Source organism: Nipponia nippon, unplaced genomic scaffold, assembly GCF_047370975.1.
Source record: "Nipponia nippon isolate SJK-2023a ecotype South Korea unplaced genomic scaffold, ASM4737097v1 scaffold_5, whole genome shotgun sequence".
Taxonomy (NCBI): Eukaryota; Metazoa; Chordata; class Aves; order Pelecaniformes; family Threskiornithidae; genus Nipponia; species Nipponia nippon.
Genome location: NW_028262369.1, coordinates 82423490 through 82447894, shown reverse-complemented (window position 1 = coordinate 82447894; position 24405 = coordinate 82423490). Strand labels below are relative to the sequence as shown.

The 24405-nt window shown below is 51.4% G+C and overlaps 2 protein-coding genes across 8 annotated transcripts in view; one reads left to right on the top strand and one right to left on the bottom strand.

Annotated features, from left to right (window-relative positions):
• Positions 1 to 1956: 1956 nt before the first annotated feature.
• Positions 1957 to 21816, bottom strand: STK11IP (serine/threonine kinase 11 interacting protein). 4 transcript variants are annotated; one of them, XM_087734015.1, is made up of 24 exons: positions 21563 to 21816; positions 21265 to 21411; positions 19081 to 19155; positions 18674 to 18769; positions 17647 to 17754; positions 17368 to 17439; positions 16249 to 16378; positions 15962 to 16065; positions 15232 to 15321; positions 14110 to 14151; positions 13440 to 13631; positions 13049 to 13130; positions 12575 to 12940; positions 12203 to 12393; positions 11144 to 11254; positions 10151 to 10346; positions 8162 to 8656; positions 6574 to 6689; positions 6286 to 6383; positions 5916 to 6094; positions 5594 to 5678; positions 5027 to 5109; positions 3269 to 3495; positions 1957 to 2944 (listed from the first exon to the last, which is right to left on the bottom strand). In XM_087734015.1, the coding sequence occupies exons 1-24, from the start codon at positions 21794 to 21796 to the stop codon at positions 2804 to 2806; spliced, it is 3660 nt and encodes a 1219-aa protein (XP_087590141.1). In that variant the 5' UTR covers positions 21797 to 21816; the 3' UTR covers positions 1957 to 2803. The 4 variants fall into 4 exon arrangements, with proteins under 4 accessions (XP_087590141.1, XP_087590142.1, XP_087590143.1 ...); XM_087734016.1 differs by having other exon boundaries at positions 13435 to 13602; positions 21563 to 21815; XM_087734017.1 differs by having other exon boundaries at positions 21265 to 21467; positions 21563 to 21762.
• A 38-nt stretch (positions 21817 to 21854) lies between these two features.
• The window catches only part of SLC4A3 (solute carrier family 4 member 3), a 35070-nt gene continuing 32519 nt past the window's right edge, over positions 21855 to 24405 (top strand). For 3 of the 4 annotated variants that reach the window (XM_087734010.1, XM_087734011.1, XM_087734008.1), the window contains exon 1: positions 22022 to 22113. The gene's annotated coding sequence lies outside the window, so the exon portion shown is untranslated. Of the gene's footprint in view, positions 21912 to 22021; positions 22114 to 24405 lie in introns of those variants that run through there. The other variant, XM_087734009.1, reaches the window with a different exon arrangement.

Below are 24405 nucleotides of genomic sequence, written 5' to 3'. Positions count from 1 at the left end.
AACAACCAGGACAAAACCCTAAAGGAAAACAAAGCAAGTGTTTCATTAAGAGGCAGGAGACAGGTTGTGGCAGCACATGTGAGCTTCCCTGTCAGCAGCAGGAGGAATGCAGAAGAGCAGGGACCCTTTAACGGGACCAAGAGGGTAGTGCTGAGCTGAGGGCACAGACCTGCAGAGGCATGGCAAGGAGCAGAAGCAAACGAGTATTCACTTCTGCAGTCAAAACTGGGAAGAGCTTGAGAAAAGCTACGGACAGGCACAGAGCAGAAACCTTTGGTTCTGGCAGTCCACGCTTTGTCAGGCCCCTCAACACATACCCAGACACTGGCATGGCAGAGCAAAGGTGCAGCTTGGCTAAGATGGAAAAAGCAAGCTCCAGGGATAGGCTTTCTCAGGGGATCAGCTTACGCAGAAGAGACATCAACGAGCTGGTCCAATAACTCCAATTTTTACTCTTATCCCTTGTGAAAAACGCAGCTACAGAAGGTGAAGACAGCACTTACGCAAGCTCCTTAAATGGCAACATGAAGACAGAAAACCCTTACTGGTCTTTACTGGCTCAGCTCGCTCCGACTCCTTCCCCTGGACAAAGTGCTAGGTGCTGGCAGAGCTTCCACTGAGCTCACTCCCGCTTGCGATCCGAGATCGCTCCAAAGGAATGGAGAGCAGCAGCCATATGCCCATTTAGGAAGAGGGGAGAAAGTGGAATGCGTTGTGACATCTGCCTCAAGACAGTATAGATCTTGTCAATCAAGTCTATAGAAGGCTAGATAAAAATATCGGCCACTGCAGGCCTTCAGCAACTCAACTGCTTCTGGAAGTGACAGGAGAAAGTCTAACAGTATAACGATGCCAAGAAAGCATCCAACTGTGCGCTGCGAGGCAGCCTTCAGACCGCTACAAAGTATGGAAACTGAACTTCCCGCTCTCCTAAGGCTATAAGGATGGCATGGCCGGGTTTGAGCAGGAAGAGAAGCTTTATCTCATCTGTCCAGGTGAGGCTGGAGCAGCGGGATGTGAGGGGACCCAGTCACTCCTGTTTTCTAGATGAAAGAAGCTGAAGCCACAGGCACCAGCTTAGGGTACGTGGAAGGTTTGGATGTCAGAGACTGTTGCAAAGAGCTGCAGTGCTCAGTATCCAAGGGAAACAGGCATCAGGTCACTGAATGGCAAGTACCTATCTTTAAAGAAATCAAGATCACCTCGCCGTAAAACAGACGTTTTGTCACTAAGGATTCAGCAGTCGGAAAACTTGCTGTGAAACTGGGCATGGAAGACTCAAAGCAAGACAGAGACACTGCTCTGGGAAAAGCAACCATCAGTACAGGACCGCACTTGGGGTATCAGATCCCACCTGGCAGCACCTTAATGTAACAGGCCCATTTCTGCCCACGCCAACAGGGAGCTTCAACTGCATCGCAACACCACACACAGCATCTCTGCTTGCTCCTCACTGGGCAGGGTGCAGAGCCCTGAGATAAGCAAGCCCAGGCCAGGCAGCAGCATTTTTTCAGGTGCATTTAACTCTGTGCAGGAAAGGTTGAGACAAGGTAAAGCCTGGCACAGGGAAAAACCTGGGGGCAGGTACTCCCACCTCCCCAGCCACAGCAGCTCCTGTGAGAGGCATGCCTCTGAGCGCCTGTACAGCCAGGAAGCAACTTGCTGGGGCTGGAAGCCCACAAGATGCTCATCTGAGGGCAGCTGTCACAGGAGAACAAGTACCTGCTGTCAGTCTAATACTGTTTGGGCCTTGTTCCTTGGTTGCTGCTTGGGAGCCAGGCAGGTGGAGAAGGTTAATCTAGCAGCCCATCAGCACCCACCCTGAACAGGAGGGGGAGAATGGCTCGAGCTCTGTGAGATGCTGGGGAACCCCTGAGGCTGCTGCAAAGCTAGTACCCAAGACCTTACAAAGACACTACAGCAGTGCAAGAGGATGAAACAAGGAAAACGTGACAATTCAATAAATATAAGCTTTTATTACAATAGAAAATAGTAAAACTCATGTTAAAATAGACTCTTGCTTTTGGACTGCTCAGAAAAGCCTAAGCCTCACTTTTACCTGCCAGTGCCCACCAGGGTCCCGACCCCTAAGTGACGAGCAACACATTTCTGGGCTAAGAGCCTCAGAGCTCCTCCCTCCCCGGTGACAGTGAAAGACTACAGCAGCAGACTGAGCCATGCCTCGCCAGGCAGGCAGGTAAAGGCTCTCTGCGGGGTTATTGGTACAACACGCCTCATCCCCTTGTGCAATCAGGCTCCTGTTTGAAGCAGGCAGCTTTAGGGAAGCCGTGGACATGAGGGAGGGGGAGGAAAAGAAAAAAAAAAAAAATCAGTAGCAGATAATGGCATCTGTTCTGAGACAGCTCAGAAGGCATCAGATATATACCTGCTAGAAAGACCACAGCACCCAGCTGCCTCTGGCCTGCTGTTTGCCTAGTACCACTGCATGTCCCATTGAACATGCTCTGGCCTGGCTCCCCTCTTCCTTCAGGGACACTCTATACAACCCTGAAGCAGACCAGCAGACACTGCCAAGTTAAAACTTGGTGTAGCTTATGCAGTATTACAGGGAACACCCTCCACCTTCGCCTTCCACGGCCAGCCCAGTGCAAGCGAGTGACTGTGCAGTCTGGACCATCATGTGCTCCCCTCCTCCTCATCAAAAAGGGCCAGGGGCAACAGTAGAGTAGAAAGCAGAGGCCACAGGACAGCAAGGTCAGATGGGAGTGGGAGACGCTTGTGCACCATTGCCAGCACAGCAGCACTCTTGACTCCAACTCCCACCCGCCTACAGCCGGTGAGCTCACTCGAGTCCCTCGTACACAGCCTTCCGTAGCTCGATCGAGAACATCTCCTCCCAGGGCCCGCGGATCCACTCCACCAGCTCTCCCAGGAGCTCAGGGCACTCTGTGCGGATGTGCCAAGTGCTCTCCACCTTCAGCACCTGGGAGGGAGGAAAGAGAGGGAGGTGGATGAGCAGGGCCTAGCCTCAAAGGCACTGATCAGCCCTGAGCCGCTATTCCCCAGCGCAGCTGCCAGCTCCTCCCAGTCCCTAAGCGACATCCTCCTCCATCTCTGCTGCCAGCCGTGCAAGTGTCCCTGCATGACTTTTGTACAGCAGCGATTCGCTGTGCTCCCCCGCCCCTGTGGTGCAAGGCCCTAGGTTAGGATGGGAGATGACAGCCCCAAGACACTCTTGGCAGGAACAGGATCTGAGCACAATCCGGCCCCCAGCAGCCTGCGTGCCCCATGACCGCCTCCTGGTTACCTCATCATAAAGCATCAGCTTGATGTCACAAGGACAGAGGCGATAGGTTATGACATTGCTAATACTGCTGATCGGCTGCTTCTCCTTCAACTGGACGTTGCTCCTAGCAGGCGTTTCTGCCTCATGGTCTTCATCCAAGGAGGGCTGCACCTGCCACTGGTGATTCTCCTCCAGCAGAAACAGCATGCTTCGGGTGCTCAGCAGGGTCACAGGGAAAGCAGATGCCCCTAAAAGGATATGAGGGAATAGGAGAGGCTTTGCTGAGAGCCTGAGTCACCACAGAACCAGCTTTGCTTTCCATTCCTCCCCTAGGGAAATCCTTTCCAGCAACAGTAACTGGGTGAACAGCCTTATCCAGCTTCTGACTGAAGAGGGGGGAGCAGGGTAGCTGTATGTGGCTGGGCTTGACCAGCTTATCCAAGCTCATTGCAGGAGCACGCATATGAAAGACCACCGCCCAGCAAGCCTTCTCCAGCCTACGTCCTCATGTGAGGCGGGAAAAGACACTTGAATCCTTTGACCTCTTAAACAACACTTTACTACTCCTTAGTTAAAAGTCAGCAGCTCCACCTAAAAGGCCACCTTTTTTGGCCTGAATTCATCTGGCTGCAGATATCTGATGGCTGGAACAGAGAGCACACACATAAAGTTTAACACCAAGTTGGGATACATCATAAGTATGGCAGGAAGCAAAGTAGTTTTGATAAACTGTAGGGAGCACAAATATCATCCAGCTCGTTTCAGTGGATGCAAAAGAAAAATCACTAGAACTTGGGAATAAGTCAGATGCACAGAAATAGGGAACCACTAGCAGAACTGGCTGAGGTCACAGGGGATCACAAGCTGCTACAGCAATATGTTGCTTTTCTTGTCACATCTTGCTCTTGGGAATTAGTAGGAATATCAGAAATGAGATGTTTAATTAGTCCTGCCTACTTGGCAGTGAGGCCTCAGCTGGAACTGTGTCCGGTTTTGGGCACCATACTCTAAAAAAGGAGAAAAACTGTAGCGTAAGAAAAACACACTTTAAGTTCTCCCTCCTACAGGCCCTTTGCTCAGCTTGAGGAGACCAGTAAACATACTTCCCACAGATTCCTTCTCATTCTCGTTCTCTCATACCTCCCCAATGGCCAATGGTGAAGGAGGATGCAAGAGCAGTTAACAAATTGGTCAGAATGTGATTAACTAGGTTGATTTTTTTCAGTGTCCCAAGCTAAGAAGACACTGGAATTGTTCAGTGAAGACTCAAACCTTTAGGAAATATTTAGCACATTTGGCCCTCAGCAAGCCCTGGGACACAACTTGGAAGGCTCCAGCAGGCTGCTCCTCTCCTACCGTCTCAAGTTCTAGACACCTGCTTCTGTTCTCCCAAACCAAGGGGCCTTTCAGCTCCTCACACAAACCAGCTGTGTGTATAACCCCTCAGCTTTCCCTCAGCTCAGGGCAACAATCCAGCCCTTAGATCATTTCCAGCTTCTCAGAAGCCATTCTGAGTTGTCACCAATCCTGGTGTGCAAGACCAACTGCTCCCTAGAGCCTGGACTTCCACATCAAAAAGGGCTGGGAGACTTGCTGGATATATAGGAAGAAGCATGCTACATGTCTCAGCACTTAAAAAAAAAGCAGCCCTCACCAATGCCCCTGCCCCATGTCTGCTGCAATGGCCCAGCTCTGTTCCCACAGACAGTACACTAAAACACAAGCATGTAAGCAGGCAGCAGAAGGCGTGGGACACCTGGCCACTGAGATCTCCTGTACCTTGGATCAGGTAGGCCAGCAGGTAGAAGAAACAAGTGTCATTTGCAGCTGCAGAATCTGTGGCCTTGGAGTCCAGTAGAGGCCTAGAGGAGATACAACAGCAGGCTGGTCAAGGAATCACTGTTTCCAGTCTAGGCTTGCTGTGAGCTAGCTACTGTTCACTGTCCTCTTGAGGATGGGAGGGACCCTTCCCTTCCAGATGTTGCAAAATTTCTCCTGTTACTCTGCCCACCACCTTGCCAGCTAGGAACCAAATGCTTCTTGCAAAGGAAGAGGCAACTCTATGCCTCCCCCTTCTCCTCCCTCCATTATATTCTGTCCAGGCTCTTCCAGGAGAGCTGGAGTTGCCCAGCTTGGCTCAGTCCATGACACCCCTTTGCCTGCTCACCCCCTGTGCAGCAGGCACCTGAGCCAGCAGCCTTAAACCTGTAACATAGGCCTGGCTGCCACTCCAGTGGTGCCTCCTCGTTTGCTGCCCTGTTTTGAGCACTATGCTTCTCAGGCACTGCTGGACAAGCAGACATCCTCTTCTATCCGAAACCCCAGCCTTTCAGAGGCTGTTCTTACCATAGCCAATGTTGTGGATTCATTTCCACAGTGGGGATTTCCTTCACCTTACTCCTGTGCTTAGCAGGCAGCTCTTGCATGAGATCTAAAGAGGGGGAGAAGGCAGACGTCTTTTATCGCAAGCCCAAGGGCAGTACATAACAGCTCAGGATGGTTCTCTAGTCTACAGAGAGGCACTGGAAGTTATGAAGCCAGTGGGGTTCTCCCCCAGCTTTTTTCTGAGATGGCAAGAAGTGAATTTCCAACATACATCAAACTACAGCTCTCCCAGAGCAAATCTTCCAAATCCTCTCCCCCTCCCCCGCTACACCGCTACTCTTACATGTCAGGGTCTGCAGGAACTGGTCACAGCAGCTTTGGTTCCGGATCAGCAGATTGTAGGAGGCTTTTGGGTTCTCAAACTCCATTCGCAAGCTCTGGTGGCCGAGTCCCACTTCCAGATGGGAAATATCAGACAGGTAGTGAGAGTCATTCTTCTTCAGCCAGTCTGCAGGTTGTCCCCTAATCACAGAGCACAGCCCTCAGCTGCAGCAGGCTGCCCCATCTCCTCTCCCACATCAGACTGCAGCAGGGGGGTTTGCCAGAAGAGCCTTTGCATGTCACCACGCCTCCAGGGCAGGGCTAGCACAGCCTGGCACTACCCAGCACGCACAGCCTTGCTGCAGGGTCTCACTTGCCACCATTCTCCTCACCTGATAACCCCAGTGACTTCCAGCACATAAATCTTGAGGTCAGAGGCAACCAGGATTGAGAGGAACTCCCCTTGTCGGCCAAACTTCACCATGACCACCTAGAGCACAGAAAGGGTGGGTCACAGCACTGGCCTGCCCTTGCCAGCCCACCCATGGAAAGAGCCGACCCAAACACACTTCAGCTCCCTTCACACCTCACAGTCTCTGGGATGCCACCCCAGAGCAGAACTTGCAGGGTGGCTAGAAGGATAGCCAAGGAGCTGCAGGAGTGGTGCTGCAGGAGCTCACCTTGAGGAAGCACTGGAACTCCTCAGTGTTCTCCTCAAAAACCTCCATATCCAGGTACAGCTTCAGGCGATGATCCACAGAACGGAAGTCCCTCGTGTTCAGGATGCCGTTTACAGCTGAGGAGAGCAAAGGGTAGGACTGACACTCTGCCCGCTGACCAGATGCTGCCCAGTCATGCAGACTGGCACCAGGGCAGCAGTGTCACCCCCTCTGCACACCTGCTTCCATCAAGTGTCTCCTCAAGACAAAGGGCCAAAGCCAGGGCTTTCCAGGCCACAGGTCTCATGAGGGGACTCCATCACTCCAGCACTTGCTTTTTCAGATATACAAAGCTTTGGTCTAACCCATCTTCAATGTATGCTCAGCTTAGTCACAGGAGGACACTGCTTTGCTACCAGATTTGGCAGGAGAGCAATTGTTTATCACAAAGCCAGAGAGCTATTTCTCATTTCAGCTGATGTCAGCTCAGGTCAACTTTTTAAACTCTGACTTTGACCATAGTAAGGCTAAAGGGGACTGAGGAAGACCAATAAAACTGCTTAAGTACAGAACTAGGTTTGTCATGCAATTGTATAAATTATTTGGTCATACAATAGCCACGAAGTACACACTTCCCAGCGGAGCTTGTTCTCCACCAGAAACACTAATCAACTTCTCCTCAGCAGGAACTTTTTCATGGGCTCAGTTTTAAATTGGGACCGTGCGATTTGTCCCAAAACAAGAGACTGCTTTATTTCTCACACTACAAGTGTACAAGACTGAACATGGCAATCCTAAACACTGGTCCTATACCAACTCCTCTTCAGAGGCACAGCAGCCTTGAAAGTCTGGGGGACATCTCTATAGATCAATAAGCTGATGGGTTTGAAAATCAGGACTAGACTACGGTTGCAGTAGAGTAACTTGGTGGGCTGGACCAGATAACTGAAGTTGGGAAGGAGCTATGGAGGTTATTCTGCACATCACAAGGTGATGCCTGAGCAAAGGCAGTCTGCTACATCAGAAATCCAAGGCCCTTCACAAAAAGCATTTGTGGATCTCCTAGTAATGGCTGTCTTGCACGACAGCCCTCACACTATCAGCACACAGTCTCTTCTTTTGGACAGGTTTTGTCATCTGAGTCTCACAAAGACCACTGAGGAAAGCACAAGTAACTGTAGATCCACTAACCAGAGCCTCCAACAAACACACTAGCTTCACACTGCACTTAAGTCAGAGAATAAAGACAGAGAAATTGTGCATACCATTCTCCAAAGGTAATGCTCCAGCTGGCAGCTCACTGGTACCACAGGAACCCAGTGTGCTTGTAACTGAGCAGTGCAGCTCCCAGAACAAGACCCTGTTACTCAGAGTCTGAGCTATGCTAGGGATTAGGAGCTGACTCAGTTTTCCCTGCCTTCAGGCATGAAGACGGAACAGAGAGGGGAATGAAAAACTCTGCTCACAAGAACCATGGGCACTGCTGCTCGTGCTTGATGACCCCCCTTCCCCATTAAGCAGGAGGCAGCGCACCCTGCAAGCACCAGTGACAAAGCCCAACGCCAAGCTGTGCACACCCCTAAACCCTGCACAGCTCCTACATACTCACAGGGACTGAGATTCCATGTTTCCTCGGACTCAGAGTTCAAAGAGACCTGGGAAGGAGTGGGCCCACGAGAAATGCTGTAACGGTAGCTCCCCATCAAGCTGCCCCCATTGGTGTCTGTGTGGTTGACGGACAAGTACTGGCTCTTCACGCCCAGCTCCTTCTTCCCGCAGCCCCCATCTGAACTGCGGGAGCTGGAATGGAGAGTGCCATCGTGCTCGCCACTCAGCTCCGGGGTCCTGGTGCTGTTGCTGGTATCCATCTCCGAGCTGTCCTCCCCGCCGATGTAGAACTTCCCACTCTCACTGGCCAAGGCAGGTGCTTCCTCTGGGCCCTCCTGCTGGCTGCCTCCCTCCAGGACAGAGTCTGACAGGTCCTCACTCGTGCTATCAGGGCCAGGTGGCAAAGGTGTGCTGGAGCACACCTCTGAAGGCAGGATGACCACATGGTCACTGGAACAACTGGGACAGGCTATGGGCTCACCAGCTGCTGCAGCATCTGTGGAAGATTTTGTCAGGGATAACGAAAAAGCAGAAGAGCTCCCCCCCCCCCAAGATTTTACTTTTTTTTTTCCCCCTCTGCAAACCAGAAACCATCCCTTTCAAAACAGACAATAGTTATAGTCCAACTTGAGCAGCTTGTTGAGCAACTCTGTTCAGAATCATATCCTACACACCTCGCCTCGCAAATCAATGAGAAATTCTGGATCAGTGCCAACACCCACCTGAAATAGCTCTGTTCAGATTTAGGGTGACAAGCGTGTGCTGTAGTTGCAACTGAAACTACATCAGGGCTTTGGCTGATGACTTTCCTCCACTTCATGTCCACAAGTGCTCACATAGCCTTTGAAGCCCAAGCTCATGGCCAGCCAGTCCAACCTGCCTTAGCCACCTTCCATCCCCAGCTTGGTTTATCCTCCAGCCAGCCAAACCACAAGCATGCCGTGTCCCTTCTCCAGCTGTCCTCATCCTTCCTGACCTCAATTCCCAGTGATGCTCCCTTCACCACAGCAGACTCCCAATACCCTGGCGGGGGGGGGGGGGGGGGGGAGAAAGTGTCCCAGGGTGGAGGAAAGTGCTGTAGCCAGGACAGCACTTCTGTCCTCACTGAAGTACTTTAATCCCAGGATACTTCATCAAACGAGCAGCATCTTCCAAGCTAAGGCTGAGCACTCCCCACTTCAAATATAAACTGAGCTTTGAAAAACTCAGCAATCAGAAGATGCCTATTCAGCACTAGCCATGTCTCAGCCAAAATACCACATCTAGTTTCAGACACCCAAAGAAAAATGTGGACAAATGGGAAAGAGTACAAAGGAGACCAGCAAGAATAACTGCATTGTATGAGATATGACTGACAAGCAAATTATCTAGGGAGTTGAGCTTATTTAGTCTAGAGGACAGAAGACAGGACTAGTCGTGGGGGGAGAACAATGGCCCTCAAGTACAAAGAAAGGAATAAATCATTCCCCATAAGGGAAGCAAGAGTGGGCTTAAGATCACAGCCAGGGAGACTTGGGTTAGGGTTCCGGTTGTTTTTCTGACATCTAATAGCCAAAGATTTACCTGAAATACTGGAGCAGATTCCCCAGAAGCCTCTGTTAGCAAAAGCCCTTTAGCACAAATTAGTCTCTGTAGCAGAACTGACCATGGCTTCAACAGGGCAAGAGACTACACGACCTTTAAAGCCTCTCCCAGACCTCAGTGGACCATCTGCAGTTTCCAGCACCCCTATGTTCTCCCAGACTCCAGGCCACCCACAAGGGTGCTGTTTGCTTAACCTTAAAACAGCGGCTTATTCCTGCTAGTGAACAAGGCAGGCTCTTCCCAATCCAAGTGGGCAAAGTGACAGTACATCCCACAACAGGTTTTAATTCCAGTACAGCCAAGGCATCACCCTCTCCTATACATTCCATGCTCTGCACCACAGCTGCCATTCTGGCAGTCTGCCTGGGCATTAGCAAGCATCCTTTTTCTGGGCACTACATCCTACCTTGACTTGAGGCAACTAAGGTCTCCAGGATTTTGGCATCTCCAATGTCTGAAGGATAGGGACCTTGATGCCAGTGAGCCAGGGACTGGGAAAACTCCTGCTTGCATTTCAGGCACTGGAGCTTCATGGATCCCTTCTCCTGGTCCTGATTTCGCCGATTCTCCTCAACAGCTGGGGATAACACTTCAAGGACACACTAGAAGTAGCAGCACAGGGAAAAGAGTGCTAGCAGGCAGCTATAACTATCCTAATAACAGCAAGCCTCTGACATCAACAAATCTCCTCACATGCCTCATTACAGCATTTCAAAGTGCAAAGGGTGCAGGGCCATTTCCCAGCTAACAGAGAACAACAGCCAGTCTGTGCAAGACTTGCCAAGGACACAGAGCTTCACTGCAGAAGACCAAGAGAACCTGGTTTTGCAGGTCTGTGCCTTGTGTCTACATATTGACAGGCTCTCCCTGGAACCCTGGTCTCAAAGGCCCCATCTATTTGTGCCTTCTCTGTAATAACTTGTTTAAATGTACTTAAACAACAGCACCTCGAGAAAAATACTTGGATTTGAGACCAGAGTCCCTGCTCCCCAGACCACAGCTGCCATAGCACTGACACTTCAGAGGACTAAGTACAGGCTACCGTGTCACTCAGCACCCAGGAAACATTATGTTGCACACGCACAACAAGTAAGGATCACTACCTTGACTACTAACTTTTCTCCCCAAAAGGGAGAAAACTGCAAGGCTTTCTCCTGGAGAGCACCCTTTATGCTCCAGGATGCACGGGCCACTGCCTGTGGCCATGCTCACAGGGACCTCCACAGGTCATTTGTGCAGCAGGATAGAAATCCTGAGCTTACAAGCCAGACATGGGCTGCCACAGGGCAGCAGATGCACGTATGCTCTGAGAACAGGGGCCCTGCGCTGGCTGGAAGAATTTGGTGTCTTCAAGTAACACTGTCCCCCTCCCCAGGCTTCCCCCTCTAGCCTCCCCTACCTGTAGACACTGCTCTGGGCAGTCGTCAAGCACCACATATTTGCGCTTCTGCCGGTCCTTGCGAATGTAGCTGAAGTGCAATGTGAGGACAGGGAAAACTCGCTCCAGTTCCTGCAGGAGACAGAAAACACCAGTTCCAGAAAGAGGGAGCAGCATCCAGTATACAGGCTACATTTGTTTGCAACTGGCTGAAATGTGGCCACACAAGCACTTAATTTAGTAAGCCTTGAGTAGCCCTCCATAGCTGGCAGCTTTTGGAAGCCTGGTAAAATGGGCATAAATAAATAAATAAAAAATAAAGCTCATTAGTGCTGAGGACAACAGTAAGTTTCAAGGCCCAGAACAAAGCATTTCAAACAAAACACCTTTTCACAAAGGTATTTCAGAAGAATAATAAGCCACAAACATTCAAGAGGTACAAAGGCAGGAAGAAAAAATGAGGTGGAGCTTTTGGGGAAAACAGTATTAGAGAAGCCTGTGAACGTGTCCATGCACACACTGAATGTTGAAATCCTACCACAAGGAAAAAGAGATTTCCAAACTCCTATTCTAAAGAACCACAAAAGCAAAATAGGGCTGGTAGTGCTAAAGCACGCACCTAGAGCGGATGGAAAACCGCCCACTGAGCTACCAGTAGCTTTCTAAACATCACACTAGGCTCAGTGCTGCACTGTCTAAGAAAAAGTGCAATCCACATACAGTCCTCCAAGGCCAGGGTGACGTCCCAGTGAGGAACGGATGGGAAAGAGGTCTCCATTTCATTTAGGCTCCTCTTGAGAAGTCTCTCATTCCTGCACACTGGAACAAGTCCAGCCATTTTGTTTTTAACTCCAGCTTTGGAACAGAACTGGTGCTGGCTTCTGCAGCATTATCACAGGTACTCTAAGCAATACAGATGCTGTTAGATACACATGCATTGGGTGGAAGAGATGCTCAAGCAATCAGGCTTTGCAGGAGCTAGGAAAAGACCTGCAGGGTACTCCGACAGAAGCCCAAATCCAGAACGCTGGCCCACACAGGGAGTAAGATGCCAAAGGATCACACAGAGGCATAACTCACCATCCTCTTCCAGTTCATCTCGGAGGTCTCCACCTTCTGCAGACATTTCAGCTCCAGTTTGTGGAGGACTCTGGCAGCCTTCAGTTCCACCTCAATCACATGCTTAGCTGTGACTCGCAGAAAGATCCAGTCTGGCTCTGGGTCCCCTTCACCTTCTATTTGGCTCACCAGCACTGGCTGGCAAAGGTCCACTACCAAACAAGACACAGTACAGGTCAGTACACACAGCAGGCCTTCAGGCCTGCTTGGCCCAAGTCCTTAGAATTCTCACAATACTGAGCAGCACGATAAACCTTCAGGGATATCACACTTGATCCATCTATTCTATCGTCACCCAAGCCCTCAAAACCAGCAGTGAAAGGACCTGTTTACCTTCTGGCTTCTCCTCTTCTTCCTCCCCCAGCATTAGCTCATCTGCCTCCTCTTCTCCTCTCTGTTGTCCTTCCACAGGCTCATCCAGCTGTACTTCAGGCTCTTCCTCCTTCTCGGTATCATCCACAGGAGGAGAGGATTCTTTCTGGGATACCTGGGGTTTTCCTTGCTCTGGGTCAGAGCTCTCACTCTGCAAGTCCATTGCAGCAGATCTGCCTGCGATCTCATCTGCAGAACGGCTACGGCAGATGACAGGTACTTGGTCGTGATCCTCCAGGTGTCTCTTGTACTGCAGCCAGTCAACACCAAAGCGATCTCTGAAGCTGTCCAAGCGCTTCATCTCCTTCTGGTGCTGTAGGACCAGGCCTGCAGAGAGAGAACTTGGGAAGTACGAAAATAGTCACCATGCCAGAGCACTCCTCTGACTGTGGGCAGTTCAGCTGCTGTGTTACTGAGGAAGAAGACAAGCCTCACCAGCAGAGAGAGGTAAAGCCTGGGGCTCATGCTCTGTGTCACTGGGCTCCGAAATGCTCGCTCTGCGCACTTTGACTTTTCCCTGGAACAAACAAGACAAGAACAGTTGGGAGGCACCAGAGCAACCAAAACAGCATCTGATGAAGGGCTCTGCCAAGCTGAAGGGTTCATAGCTGTTACAATGCAGAAGCACACCACAAAACATTTATCGCAGTATATCAAGACTGACGTGAAGTCCAGCCCCTTCCTAACACACAGCAGCGTAGAGGCTCACTACCACACAGTCAGTACAAGACCACATCCCAGTGCACGTGGCTTTCACGGTGAGGCAGCCCCTTCACCCAACATGCCAGCTACATGCTTAAGAAGCTGTCTCAGTCCCAGACCTTGCTTTTCTTCCGAGGGAGCCTGACAGCCACATTCTCCGCTGGCGACTGACTGTCGCTGAAGTCTGCAGCACAGGAACTGTCCAGAGCACTGCGGTCCAGTGCAGTCTTCTCTGAGGTAGAAGTGTGGATGGACTGTGACACACTTTGCACAAGTCTTGGAAGGTGCTAAAGCCAAAAGAAGAGAATGCTGCCTGCTGAGTGCAAAGGAGAGACAAGGTAACCAAGCCACAGCTCAGGCTGACAACTTCCCTGCCCCTCATCCCAAAGTTTCACCATCGCAGTTGAAGTGGTGACAACAGCTCCTGCCTGGTTGACTGGATTGTTTACCATGACCACTTTGATTCAACTCAATCTCTGCCTTTCTTAAAAACAGCAGATGGGAAACCGATAACTGTTTGCTTTGCTGACATGTAATTAAAGTGTCAAGTACCAGATAGTACCTGAAGAGGAAACAGGCAAGGCTCCAAGTTCTGCAAGGCTACGTGGGACAGAATAAGTTACACTGGCCAGTCCCAACAATTACTAAGAATCAGCATGGACTGAGCCAAAATGAACCGCATCAAAGAGTCAAGGCAGCCCATACAGATTTAATGGGACATGTGACAATACAAAAACCTGTCAGAGTTCCCACTCCCAAAGCCAGTAAGATCAGTTTACAGCAATTGTACTTACCAATAGGTCAGAGGAAGAGAGTGGCTCCCCATCCAAGAGGAACTGTAATTAGAGACCCATTTGCAGTCAGATTCCATTTGGCTGGCGCATACTCAAGACAACATCTGCTGACTCCTATTCCCCTTCAGGCCACCCTAGGGTTGGGATCCCTGGCACAAAACTGCAAAGACTACCAGAAACAACCCTGTTCCTGCCTATCCATCACTCCTTTAGTTGTAGCTACCTGACCTAATGGCATATAAGGCCAGAAGGGACCACTGTGGTTTTCCTGTTTACAGACTTTACGACTCCCAGAAACGTATCCAAGACAGTTCACGGAAGAGATACAATAGATTATTCTGCAACAACTCACAAATTGTTTTGAGAGGTACTCACTTTCACCTCAAAGCTTGTACCGTACTTCTAGCCTGAGTCTACCTAGCTTCCAGTAACTTGAGCTCAGTGAAAGCTTGTTCCAAGATGCAGTTTGAAGACAATGAATCCAGTCATTTGCCACTAATATAAGGGGCAGACCAGCTCTGGAACACCTCTGACCCTTAGCAAGCACGCTTACTTTGCTGAATTGCCAGAACATTGTCTTTGCTGGCTTCTTTATTTAAAAATCAGATTACCAAGAATTGACCTAACCACCAGAGTGAAAGGGGAACAGTGATGACACCTAGCTGAGAGTAGAGTGATGGGGAGAAAGAAAGAGGCGGCCACGGCTGCCAAAGGAGTATGTAATTAGGCAAGGTGGGCCAAGATGGGGAGTTCCTTCTTTGTAGAGTCCAGCTACGTAGTCACTATCTAGCAGGAACAGAGTAAAGTTTTGGGACCATCAGTGAGCAAAACTGATGAAATAGACAGTGAAGACGTATTAAGATCTGAGGTCTTGCAAACCTGAGATCAATGTTCAACTCTATCTGCCCTGGCCAGCACGCCACATAAAAATTTAAGGATCAACTACTCTACCTGAAAAAAAAAAAAAACCCAAAACAAAACCCTCCACAAAACAATCACCACTGTTACACCACTGTAATAAACTTTCAGGTTTATGAAATTCTTTCCCCTCATTTGCCCCTGAGTGTCAGAACACCCTATGTCTTCAACAACAGCGGCAGAAGGCACGTGGCTAATACTCACATGGGAGGAGGCTGCCCTGGGAGACAGGTGTACAAGGGTTGCAGATCGGTGGTTTTGGTGGAACCATAATGGGTTTCCCTCTAAATGCAGCTGGGTGGGGGAAATAGAGAAATTGTTACTAGAAGCAATATTCTATACCCCGACCTAATCTGCCTGCAGGCTCCAGGCTTTCTCTCTGCCTCAGGAAACATCCTTGCAGTGGAACGGTGATCAAGCCAGGAAAGGACTAAGCTTTTACAATCCTTCCTGAAATTTATTTGGCAAATATAGAAGGAAATTAAAGTACTTCCTACTCATGCTCCTAAAGCATTAGGAGCTTTTTCAGTACTGACTCTGAGAAGTGTTGAGAGAACAGTCCTTTGCAGGCTATCTTCCTTCACAAGCACTATAGTGAGTGCAGTTATCCTTCTTCAGAGTTCTCTGAACACACAAATCCACAAGAGGATTAGGGGAGGATCTCTACTGAAACTGACAGTGTTAAAATTGAAAAGGGGGAGCAAGGAGGTGGGGATGAATACATGGGAAAAGGTTAGCTTGAGCAGGGGTCACTGAAAATAAAGGCTGAAATACAGGTGTCTCTCCAAGGCTCCCCCATCAGCTTCCTGCATTAAAATAAATGTCCAAGAGTCAAATTGATCTTTCAAAACTCTCTTCTTACCACACAGTCTCCACATTGCATGCCCTAACTGTGACATCTCTAATCTACCAACCCATTGGGCTTTGTGCTTACTTTTTTTACACAGTGCAGAGTGGACAATGGTGCCAGCTGGTCATGTTCCAGCAACAGGTTATAGGCCACATCCAGGTGCTGCAGATTCACTAGCTGTTCAACCCCTGCAAACAAAGCAAGAAGCCATCAGCATGCTAAAAGGTATAACTTAGAAACCTCCCATCTACCCCTCTCCCCCAGAATTGAACCCTAGCAAAAATAGCTGTGCCCAAGATTTCAAGTTCTGTTCCTCTTGAGGAAGAGAGAAAAGCCTCAAACTCAGAAATGCTCCTCCCTTGTGGGCTCACCATTAATGCTGTCAAGCTCATTGTTGCGCAGGATCAGAGTCACCAGCTTGGATCGGCTGAAGATGCCAAGGTTTGGCACCTTGGACAGGAAGTTATAAGCCAGATTGAGGTACTCTAGTTCTGTAAGGGTCTGTTCAGAGAGAAGAGCAGCACCGGATCAATTGAGACCTTAGCTCAAAGCCTGACCCTGAACTCAAGACAGGGCACTAGCCCCTACCATTTTTTCCATCCCACCAAGGTCAACCAACAAGTGAGTTTCTTAAGACTATTTCTGCAGCAAGACTTGGACATTCACATTTGGAGTGGTTTGTCTAGGGGTTCTCAGCATGACCTAACTGCTTTACAAAATTCGCTAGGAGCAGCTTTCTCCTTCCTCATCAACTTCAATGGAGCACGGGAAGGGACTGGACCCCCCGCCTCAGCAAAAGGACTGAAATACCAAAAGAAGGCCTTTCTTACCTTTGCAAAGATGATGGTGAATGATATATTGTGAGCCCCACCAACTCCATGAAAGCTGTTTCATAGCTTCTTTTAAAAGAAGCAGATCTACCCCAGCAGAGCATAGATTTCATTGCCATTCCCCAGAGACGCACATGCCCCTGTAATGAACTACCACCTTTCTAAAGTAACTGACAGGAGATTTCTGAGAGTGAGACAGAAATGCTGCTGGCAGTCTGAACAAACCAAACAGACAGTCTCTACAGCCCCATGCCTGGCTACATAATTCCCACCTGCTGCACAGATTACAGCAAAGTCTGGGCCACAATGGAGTGTGCACTGCATGTGCAACTGTACGTACAGTGTACGCTGTATGTATTGCTGTATTTACCACTCGGCCACACTGGAGTGCCAAGTGATACAGTGATAGATACAGCTAACTTTCCTGTCTTAGAGGGGATGAGGAACACTGCCTTCTCTGCCTCAGTGGCACAGGGGCTGCACATACAGGACAACAGTTTCAAGGCTGCAAGCACTAGGTCTAAATCACATGCCTGCTGGGCCACATCTACAATTGGTTTTGTTATACTTCACCTAGCAGGCACATGGTCAATGATTACAGCACTTTAGCAGTGTCCTCTCCATACGAGGAAACTCCGGTGCTCAGCCCAAGATACTCACCGTTAAATAGTGCTCACAATCCTGGATCTTATTGTGACTCAAATCCAAGACTCTCAGAGCATTCAGTAATTGCTGAAGGACAAAAAGATGCTAGATCAGATCCTACAAGTGTCTCTATTGCAGCATGGAAACCCTGTCCTGCTGGGAGAGGCCAGCAAAATTAACACCGCCCACTCCCTCTCACCCAGACCAAGCAGCATCAGTAAAGGAATGCCCAGTTCTTGGCTGTGATCATCTCCTCTCTTCCCCTCAGTCATGCAGGAAGGATGCCCCACTCACCAGCGAGTCATCCAACGCAGTGATTGAGTTATAGCTGAAGTTCACAGTCTGCAATTCCAACCACGGGAGAGCACAGCTCAGATCTCCACCACATGCTGAAATGATTTCCTAGGAAGAAGTGAGGAGCCATTCTTTGGTGAGTACTAGCTGTTCAGTAACAGCAGATGAACACAGGAAAACAGCTAGTCTAGAACAAGGCTGGCATATTGTGCTTTACAGACCCTGCCTTGCCTAGAGTGGCAATGAGTTTTATGTCACTAATTCAAGTATTTGGAGGTGGTGGGAATTCCATGGCTAGTTATTTAGCAAGAAGGGGAGATGCTGTTGCTTCCTACACTTGAGTAGCAATAGTTAACCTAACATGTTACAATTTGTAGGCTCCGAACGCTAAGCGCAAAGATTCATGCCAACAAAACCTTTTTCAGACCTCCACCAAAGCAGAAGTAAGATACACATACCCTGGCCAAACAGCCTGTGCTCTGGCGGACAACAGAAGCTCTCAAATCACTCCCTACCAGCAGCCCCTGCTCCCCAGCAGCCCACGGCTAGTGCAGCCCACGCTACTCAGGTCTCCCCAGCTGGAGCTTGCCTTCATGTCTCAGAAAGCTGCTGGGCACCCGTGCAGATAAGACACGGGGGCACAGCATTCCCTCTGACAATCAGCTCTAATTTAAGTCTGCTGAGGTACAATGAAATAAATGTCGATCGGCTGCAGGCCTTTGAACGTGGAAACAGCCAGACACACAGAACAGTCAGACCTAGCTGATACGAATATTGGCCGGAGCCAGAAATTCTCAAGCAGCTAAAAAGGAGACTACAGAGCACACATGTATCCAGCCAGGGAATACATGAACACTATTTTGAGTCAGGAGTACGACCACAGAACGGGGAAGGGAGAAAAAGCCATATACAACATGGACTGATAAGATAGTTAACAGTCTCCTACATCTTCCCTGTGTGAAGGGATATAGGATCAAGACAGCCTTTCTCCTGCAATTTTCCCCACGAGCTGTGTAGAGACACTCACCTCCACTGTACTGATACATTTGCAACAGGTTAGAGATTCCAGTTGAGAATAGACAAATCGCAGTCCCCGCAGGCAGTGTGGAGGGACAGACCTCAACTGCAGCAGTGATGAGAAAGTAAGGACAATAACCATCAAAATATTACAGTGTAAGAGCAGCTGCCATCCCAGGTCCATCTCTGCAAGGGATCTCCCATTTCCCTGCTGGAACCTCCCTCCCCAACGCTCCAGCCTTTGCTCATATCCGAGCTTCACCCCAAGCAAGTGTTGCAGGAGTTTAGACTTAGCCTTCTAGGGGAGCCCCAAAAGCCTACCCAGTTTTTAGGAGTAGAGGCATTCTGCAGCCACAAAACTAAGTCGAGAAAAGCCAAACAGCAAGACTCAAAGCCAGTTCTGCCTCCTGTACTTACTTCCAGATGCCGGAGGGACTTGAAAGGGAAAATCTTCACAGCAGATTGCAAAACACAGTTTGGAACATGAATGAGCTAGAGAAATCAGAAAAGAAGTCTCATGTCAAGCTCAATTTGTGCTGCAATACCCTCCCAATGCACCGACTCCAGCACCTTGAACGGGCCCCCCCTCCAGCTCGGGTGTTCACTAACAAGCTCTCCCCCGATGCTGGTATCGGCACTGTCTCCTGGCCCCATAGTTCAACAGAGGTCAAAGAGAAAAGCATGTTAGGTAGCACAGGACCACGGTCTGCCAGACCATAGAACTCCTTTTCTTCTCCCGGGCCATGTGGCTTCACCACTTTCAGAATCACAGGGAGGTCTGACAGCTGGATTCCTCACCAGCCACCACTAACAAATCTACTAAATAAAGACAAATCTAACTGCTGGAGCTATGTTTATCGAGCAACTGAGCTGAACTAGCACACTGGTGGGAGGCATGCATGTGCATTTCACTAAAACAGGCCAAATAAGGCAAATCACAAGCAGATACAATGGAGAACAGAGCTGGTCTCCAAGACACTGTTAGCATTAGACTGAGGTACCTGCAAACCTCCTCTTTGCATTCTGTAGTGGAGCCACAGGCTCCTTCACCACAGGGGAGTTAGGCTGTGTTCACGTACCACAAAGCAGCTTATTAAATCCAGCTTCTTATGCTTTCTATGGGCAGTACATAAACAGTATTTCAAAGTGAGTAATGAAGTAGTTAACGCTTCCACTGCAGACACCAGAGTACAACTGGAGAGGCCACCCCTGCCAGCTACGTCCATGTTCACGCAGACCATCTCTGTCAGCTACGTCCACGCAGAAGTGACTCATCAAGTGCAGAACAGACATCCCAAGGCCTCGTCACCACTACTGCTTCCACAGTAACAGCCCTGGCGGCGATGAATCACTGCCCACTGCCTGCCAGCACTAATGCTGCATGTTGAACAGGACCGTTTGTAGGGGAAGCTTCCACTGGGAAGCTCTGATGATCAGTTTTAGCAAAGTTTATTTCAGATGCCATCCTTGCTCTGTGTCCTGACCGTCTCCTCCCCCTCCACTGTCTTAAGAATCTGATCAGGCTGATATAAATTATTAGTTTCTCCAAGTAGGTCAGTTACCGCAGCACAATGGGTATCTTCCCCTTCTTTACAGGCTTGTTACAGAAAGAGCCCATTTTTTGGTTAACACAAGCACTCACCACAACATCCTCCTGACTGCAGCATCCCTCCCTGCCTCCTCCTGCCAGGGGACACGTGTTTCTCCACAGGCTCTGGGCCCTACTCCAGTCTCCACCCTCAGCACACTGTTACAAAACCCTCCCAACAACATTCAGATAATGTCTCCGATCCGTCTCATGTGGAAAACACTTTTAAAGACATTGCAGGTCGTAGTGCTCAGCCACAACACCTCCTGAGCACCACTGTGGAACCTAAGAACAGCTGCTAATTCCCCTTTCGGGCCCATTTCACATGTGCTACCCTCCTAGCAGTGCCCCAGTGCCAAGTATAATCATGTGCAGCCGCCTTTCAAAAAGCCCTCCGAAGAATCCCTAGCTCTGTACTCTTATCTTTATTAGAGCCTTCTTAAAATTAACGAGGCCACGTTACTAGCAACGTCCCATGCTGTGAAACAGATCAACCAGAACCACTGCCCAGGCAGGAGCCTGTAAAACTCAGAAATATGAAGCAGAAGGTCTCAGACTGGTGGGTGTATGCAACATCTGACCGCTCTGCTCAAATACCCTGGCTCTGCTGCCTCATGAAGATCAATCATCACTCAGGGAGCACTCAGCTGTGCTCAGCTGCCAGATACTGCCTGAATTGCTCAAGCATTTCAGGAAATAATCATTTTCCCAACAACATCAACACCTTACCAAGGTCAGAACACAATTAACCCCCGCCGCCCCTGTTTTTAACTCTGAAAGACTTTCCGCTGAGTTGCACGGCTGATCCTAGATGAAGTAGCTGCACGCTATCACGCTGAACTACGACTCCATGCAACAGCCCTGCCAGGACGACCCGACCCACGTAGCATGCACGTAAGACGGGGCCAATGGGCACCACAGGAGGCCACTCCGAAGCAGGCAGCTGTGCCTGCCGCCTCCGCTGGCCGGCCTTGCCGTACCCGCCACATCCCCGGCCACGGTAGGTAACGGACCTTGAGGGAATGAGTCTTCTGCAGGACGTCGAAGAGGAACTGCGCCTGGAGGATGGCGGCGGTCTCGGCGGGGTGCGAGGGCAGGGCCACGAAGCCCCGGTTCTGGTTGCGGGAGCCCAGGTGCTGCTCGAAGACCTGCGTGAGGTGCTGCAGGGTGGGGGTGAGCAGCGTCAGCGTGCTGGAGCCGTCCAGGACGAGGTCCCCTGCAGGGAAGGGGAAGGGCGGGCCGGGCCGTGAGCGCTGCTGCCCCCACACCGGGGCCTTCGCTCCGGCCGGGCCCGCGGCGGCCGCCACTCACCCGCGTCATGCAGCAGCCGCGCCAGACCGTGCACCAGCGTCTCCGGCGCCGCCGCCATCTGCAGTGGAGGGGAGGCGGAGGCCGAGGTGACCGGCACGGCACGGCACGGCACGGCACGGCCCGCGCCGCCGCCGGCCCCTCGCACTTCCGCGTTACCACAGAGACGCGCCCTTCCGCCTCACCAGCAAGGCGGCCGCCGCGGCTAGAGCGCCGCCGCTTACATCCGGTTGCCATGGAGCCCGCCCCAGCGTCCCCCTCCCGCCCGGCGGGGCCCGCGCCCCCCGGCCCCCGCCCCGCCGCCCCGCGCCGCCGGGGGAGCGCCCCGCGCCGCCGCCCCGCAGCCCCGCCGGTAAGCGGGGGCGGCCCGGGAGGGGCGGCGGCGAGCGGGGCGGCGGGCCCGCACCGCGCCCTGCGCAGGGCCGGCGGGAGGCCGGGGCCGCAGCGCCGCCCGCCGCCGGCGCGGTGCGGCGCGGCACGTGTCGGGCGGAGCGCGGTGGCGGGGCCGGGGCGCGGCGCGGCGGCGGGCGGCTCTCCTTCCACGGCGGTGCGAGGTACGGGCCGGGCGGGGGCTGGGGGGGCGGGCCCCGGCGCTGCCCCGGCCGCAGCAGCCCGCGGACCCCGCGGACACGCGTGGCGGGCGCCGCTGCCCCGCAGAGCCCGGGCAGCCCGGCCGGCCGGCCCCGTGTGCGGGGGGGCGGGGGGGGGGGGGACTCCGGTGCGGCGCGGTGCACGGCGCGGTGCAGGTCGCTGCAGGGTGGGTGGCACGGCACGGCACGGCGCGGTGCAGGGCGCTGCATGGTGCATGGCGCGGCATGGGACGGCACGGTGCAGGGTGGTGCACGGCATGGGGCACGGTGCATGGGCGCAGCGCGGTCCCGGGCACGGCACGGTGCTGGGCGCTGCACGGCGTGGTGTGCAGCGCGGTGTGGTGCGGCGCGCCGCACCGTACGGGTTGCATGGCACGGCACGGCACGGTACATGGTGCAGTGCATCCCCAGCGCCTGCCTAAGTCCCTTCGTCCCCCCAGCTGTACGTGTGTCTGTCAGAGCCATCCGTACGTCCAGTGGAGAGGTGTCTCCTTGTCACTGTCTGGTGCTGGTACTTCGTTCTGGAGTGGGTTTTGCTCCCGTGTGTTGGTGTTGGCGTATGTGTCTTGTCGGCCGTGCGAGCTCCGTCCCGTCCGGTAGCTCTGTGAAGGGCCTGTGAAGGGAGAGCCGGGGAACGGAGCAGGTGCTTCAGAAGTGAATGGCCGCGGTGGTTTATCCAGGCTAGTTCAGTAAGGTATAGGGTTCACTGAAATATTTAAGCCTTATAAAATACTTCCGTACTCTTAGTTTCAGCGTAGCCATGTGGCAGAGAGATCCGCAGGTTAAACCCTTCATGCCTGAAAACTTTGTGTGTTTACAGTCTTATGTGTTGCCTTTTCATTCTGGTGTGTGTGTGTCCCCATTCCTCTGCCATGGCAGGGGAGAAGTAGGGGCTGCACACTCCCGTTCCATTCGGCTTCGAGGCTGTGACTGTCACAGCAGCATCTGAACGCTTCGGTGTACGCAGCAGCACCCCTCCTGCTCCTCTCCACCATGGACAGGCTCATCAGTATGTCTCCTCCGTAAAATCTTCCCAGGCCTCTAATCCTTCTCCTTTTTGAGCTCTCTTGTCCACGTCTATCAGCCAGAGTCTCTTCTCCTCCTCTATCCCCAAACCAGCTTTGCCCCTGTGGCTTTATCCCTATCTTAACATCCACTCCTTGTCTAGACGCTCCATGGCTAAATTATTCTCAGCCCGATGGCCGGGGATTAGGGAAGAGCTGAGGAGATGGATGGGGGGCCTGATGGCTGTCTCTGTGCAGCCCCTTGCCCACAGAGCTGGGGCAATCTGCTGTAGCCCTCCCAGCTCATCTTTATTGCAAAGGGACAGCGTGAACTGCTCGCCGCTGCCCCTCGAAGACATGCCAGATGCATTTTGCTCAGCGAGACAGGAAAGCTCCTGCACTGGCACTGTGAAGCAGCCTTTGAGGGTCAGGGGAAGCCTGAGTCCCGGGGGAAGCTGGAGTCCCTGCTAGCAACATGTGGGAGATGCCGTAGCTGCCAGCATCACAGTGGCATGCCTGCTCGCTTTCCTTTGGTGTTCGTTTAGCCTAGATGGTTGGTACGAGGTACAGTGATTTAGGTGAGCCAGTTTTGTTTACTGATGCGCTTGCAGAGAGAGCAGGGAGGTGTAAGCGTGCACAGGTCGGCAGGCTGTGGATTTTTCTGGCCTCCCTTCAAATCTGGCCTGCTAGCATGATGCTTCTATTACTGAAAATTACTTGTAGCGGGAATGCTGAATCACGTACTCCCAACAAGCAGGAGATGCAGTAGGATGAAGGTATCATTCATTCAGTTTTCTTTACTGGGTTTTTTTTCTTCCCTTTTTGTCTTGCGTTCTTCTTATGGCAGCCCAGGCAGTGATGCCGGCAGGCTGGGTGCTTCAGCATGATGCTCATTAGCAGAATTCTCCCTGATATTAATTTTAAGTTCTCTTTTAAATTTTAACCCATTTCTAAGTCTCTTTGTGCAGGGCCGCCTGAGAAAAGAAAAATCTTTAGTTGTGTTTTACACCCTTGAGATCTTTCCAGACTGCTGGCTTGTCCCCTCCCCATCTTAGTCATCCCATATTGCGCTAGACAAATTTAGCTCCTAACCTTTCCTTATAAATCAATCCCTCTGGCCTACTGGCAATTTTTTGTTGCTCTTCTCTGAACTCCGTCTGCTGTGGGTAATAGAAAAGCCAGGCCTGATCCGAGTAGGTGTCCATCCAGCCTTTCTCCGAGAGGTTGCACCAGGTTGCACAGAGTAAGGGGC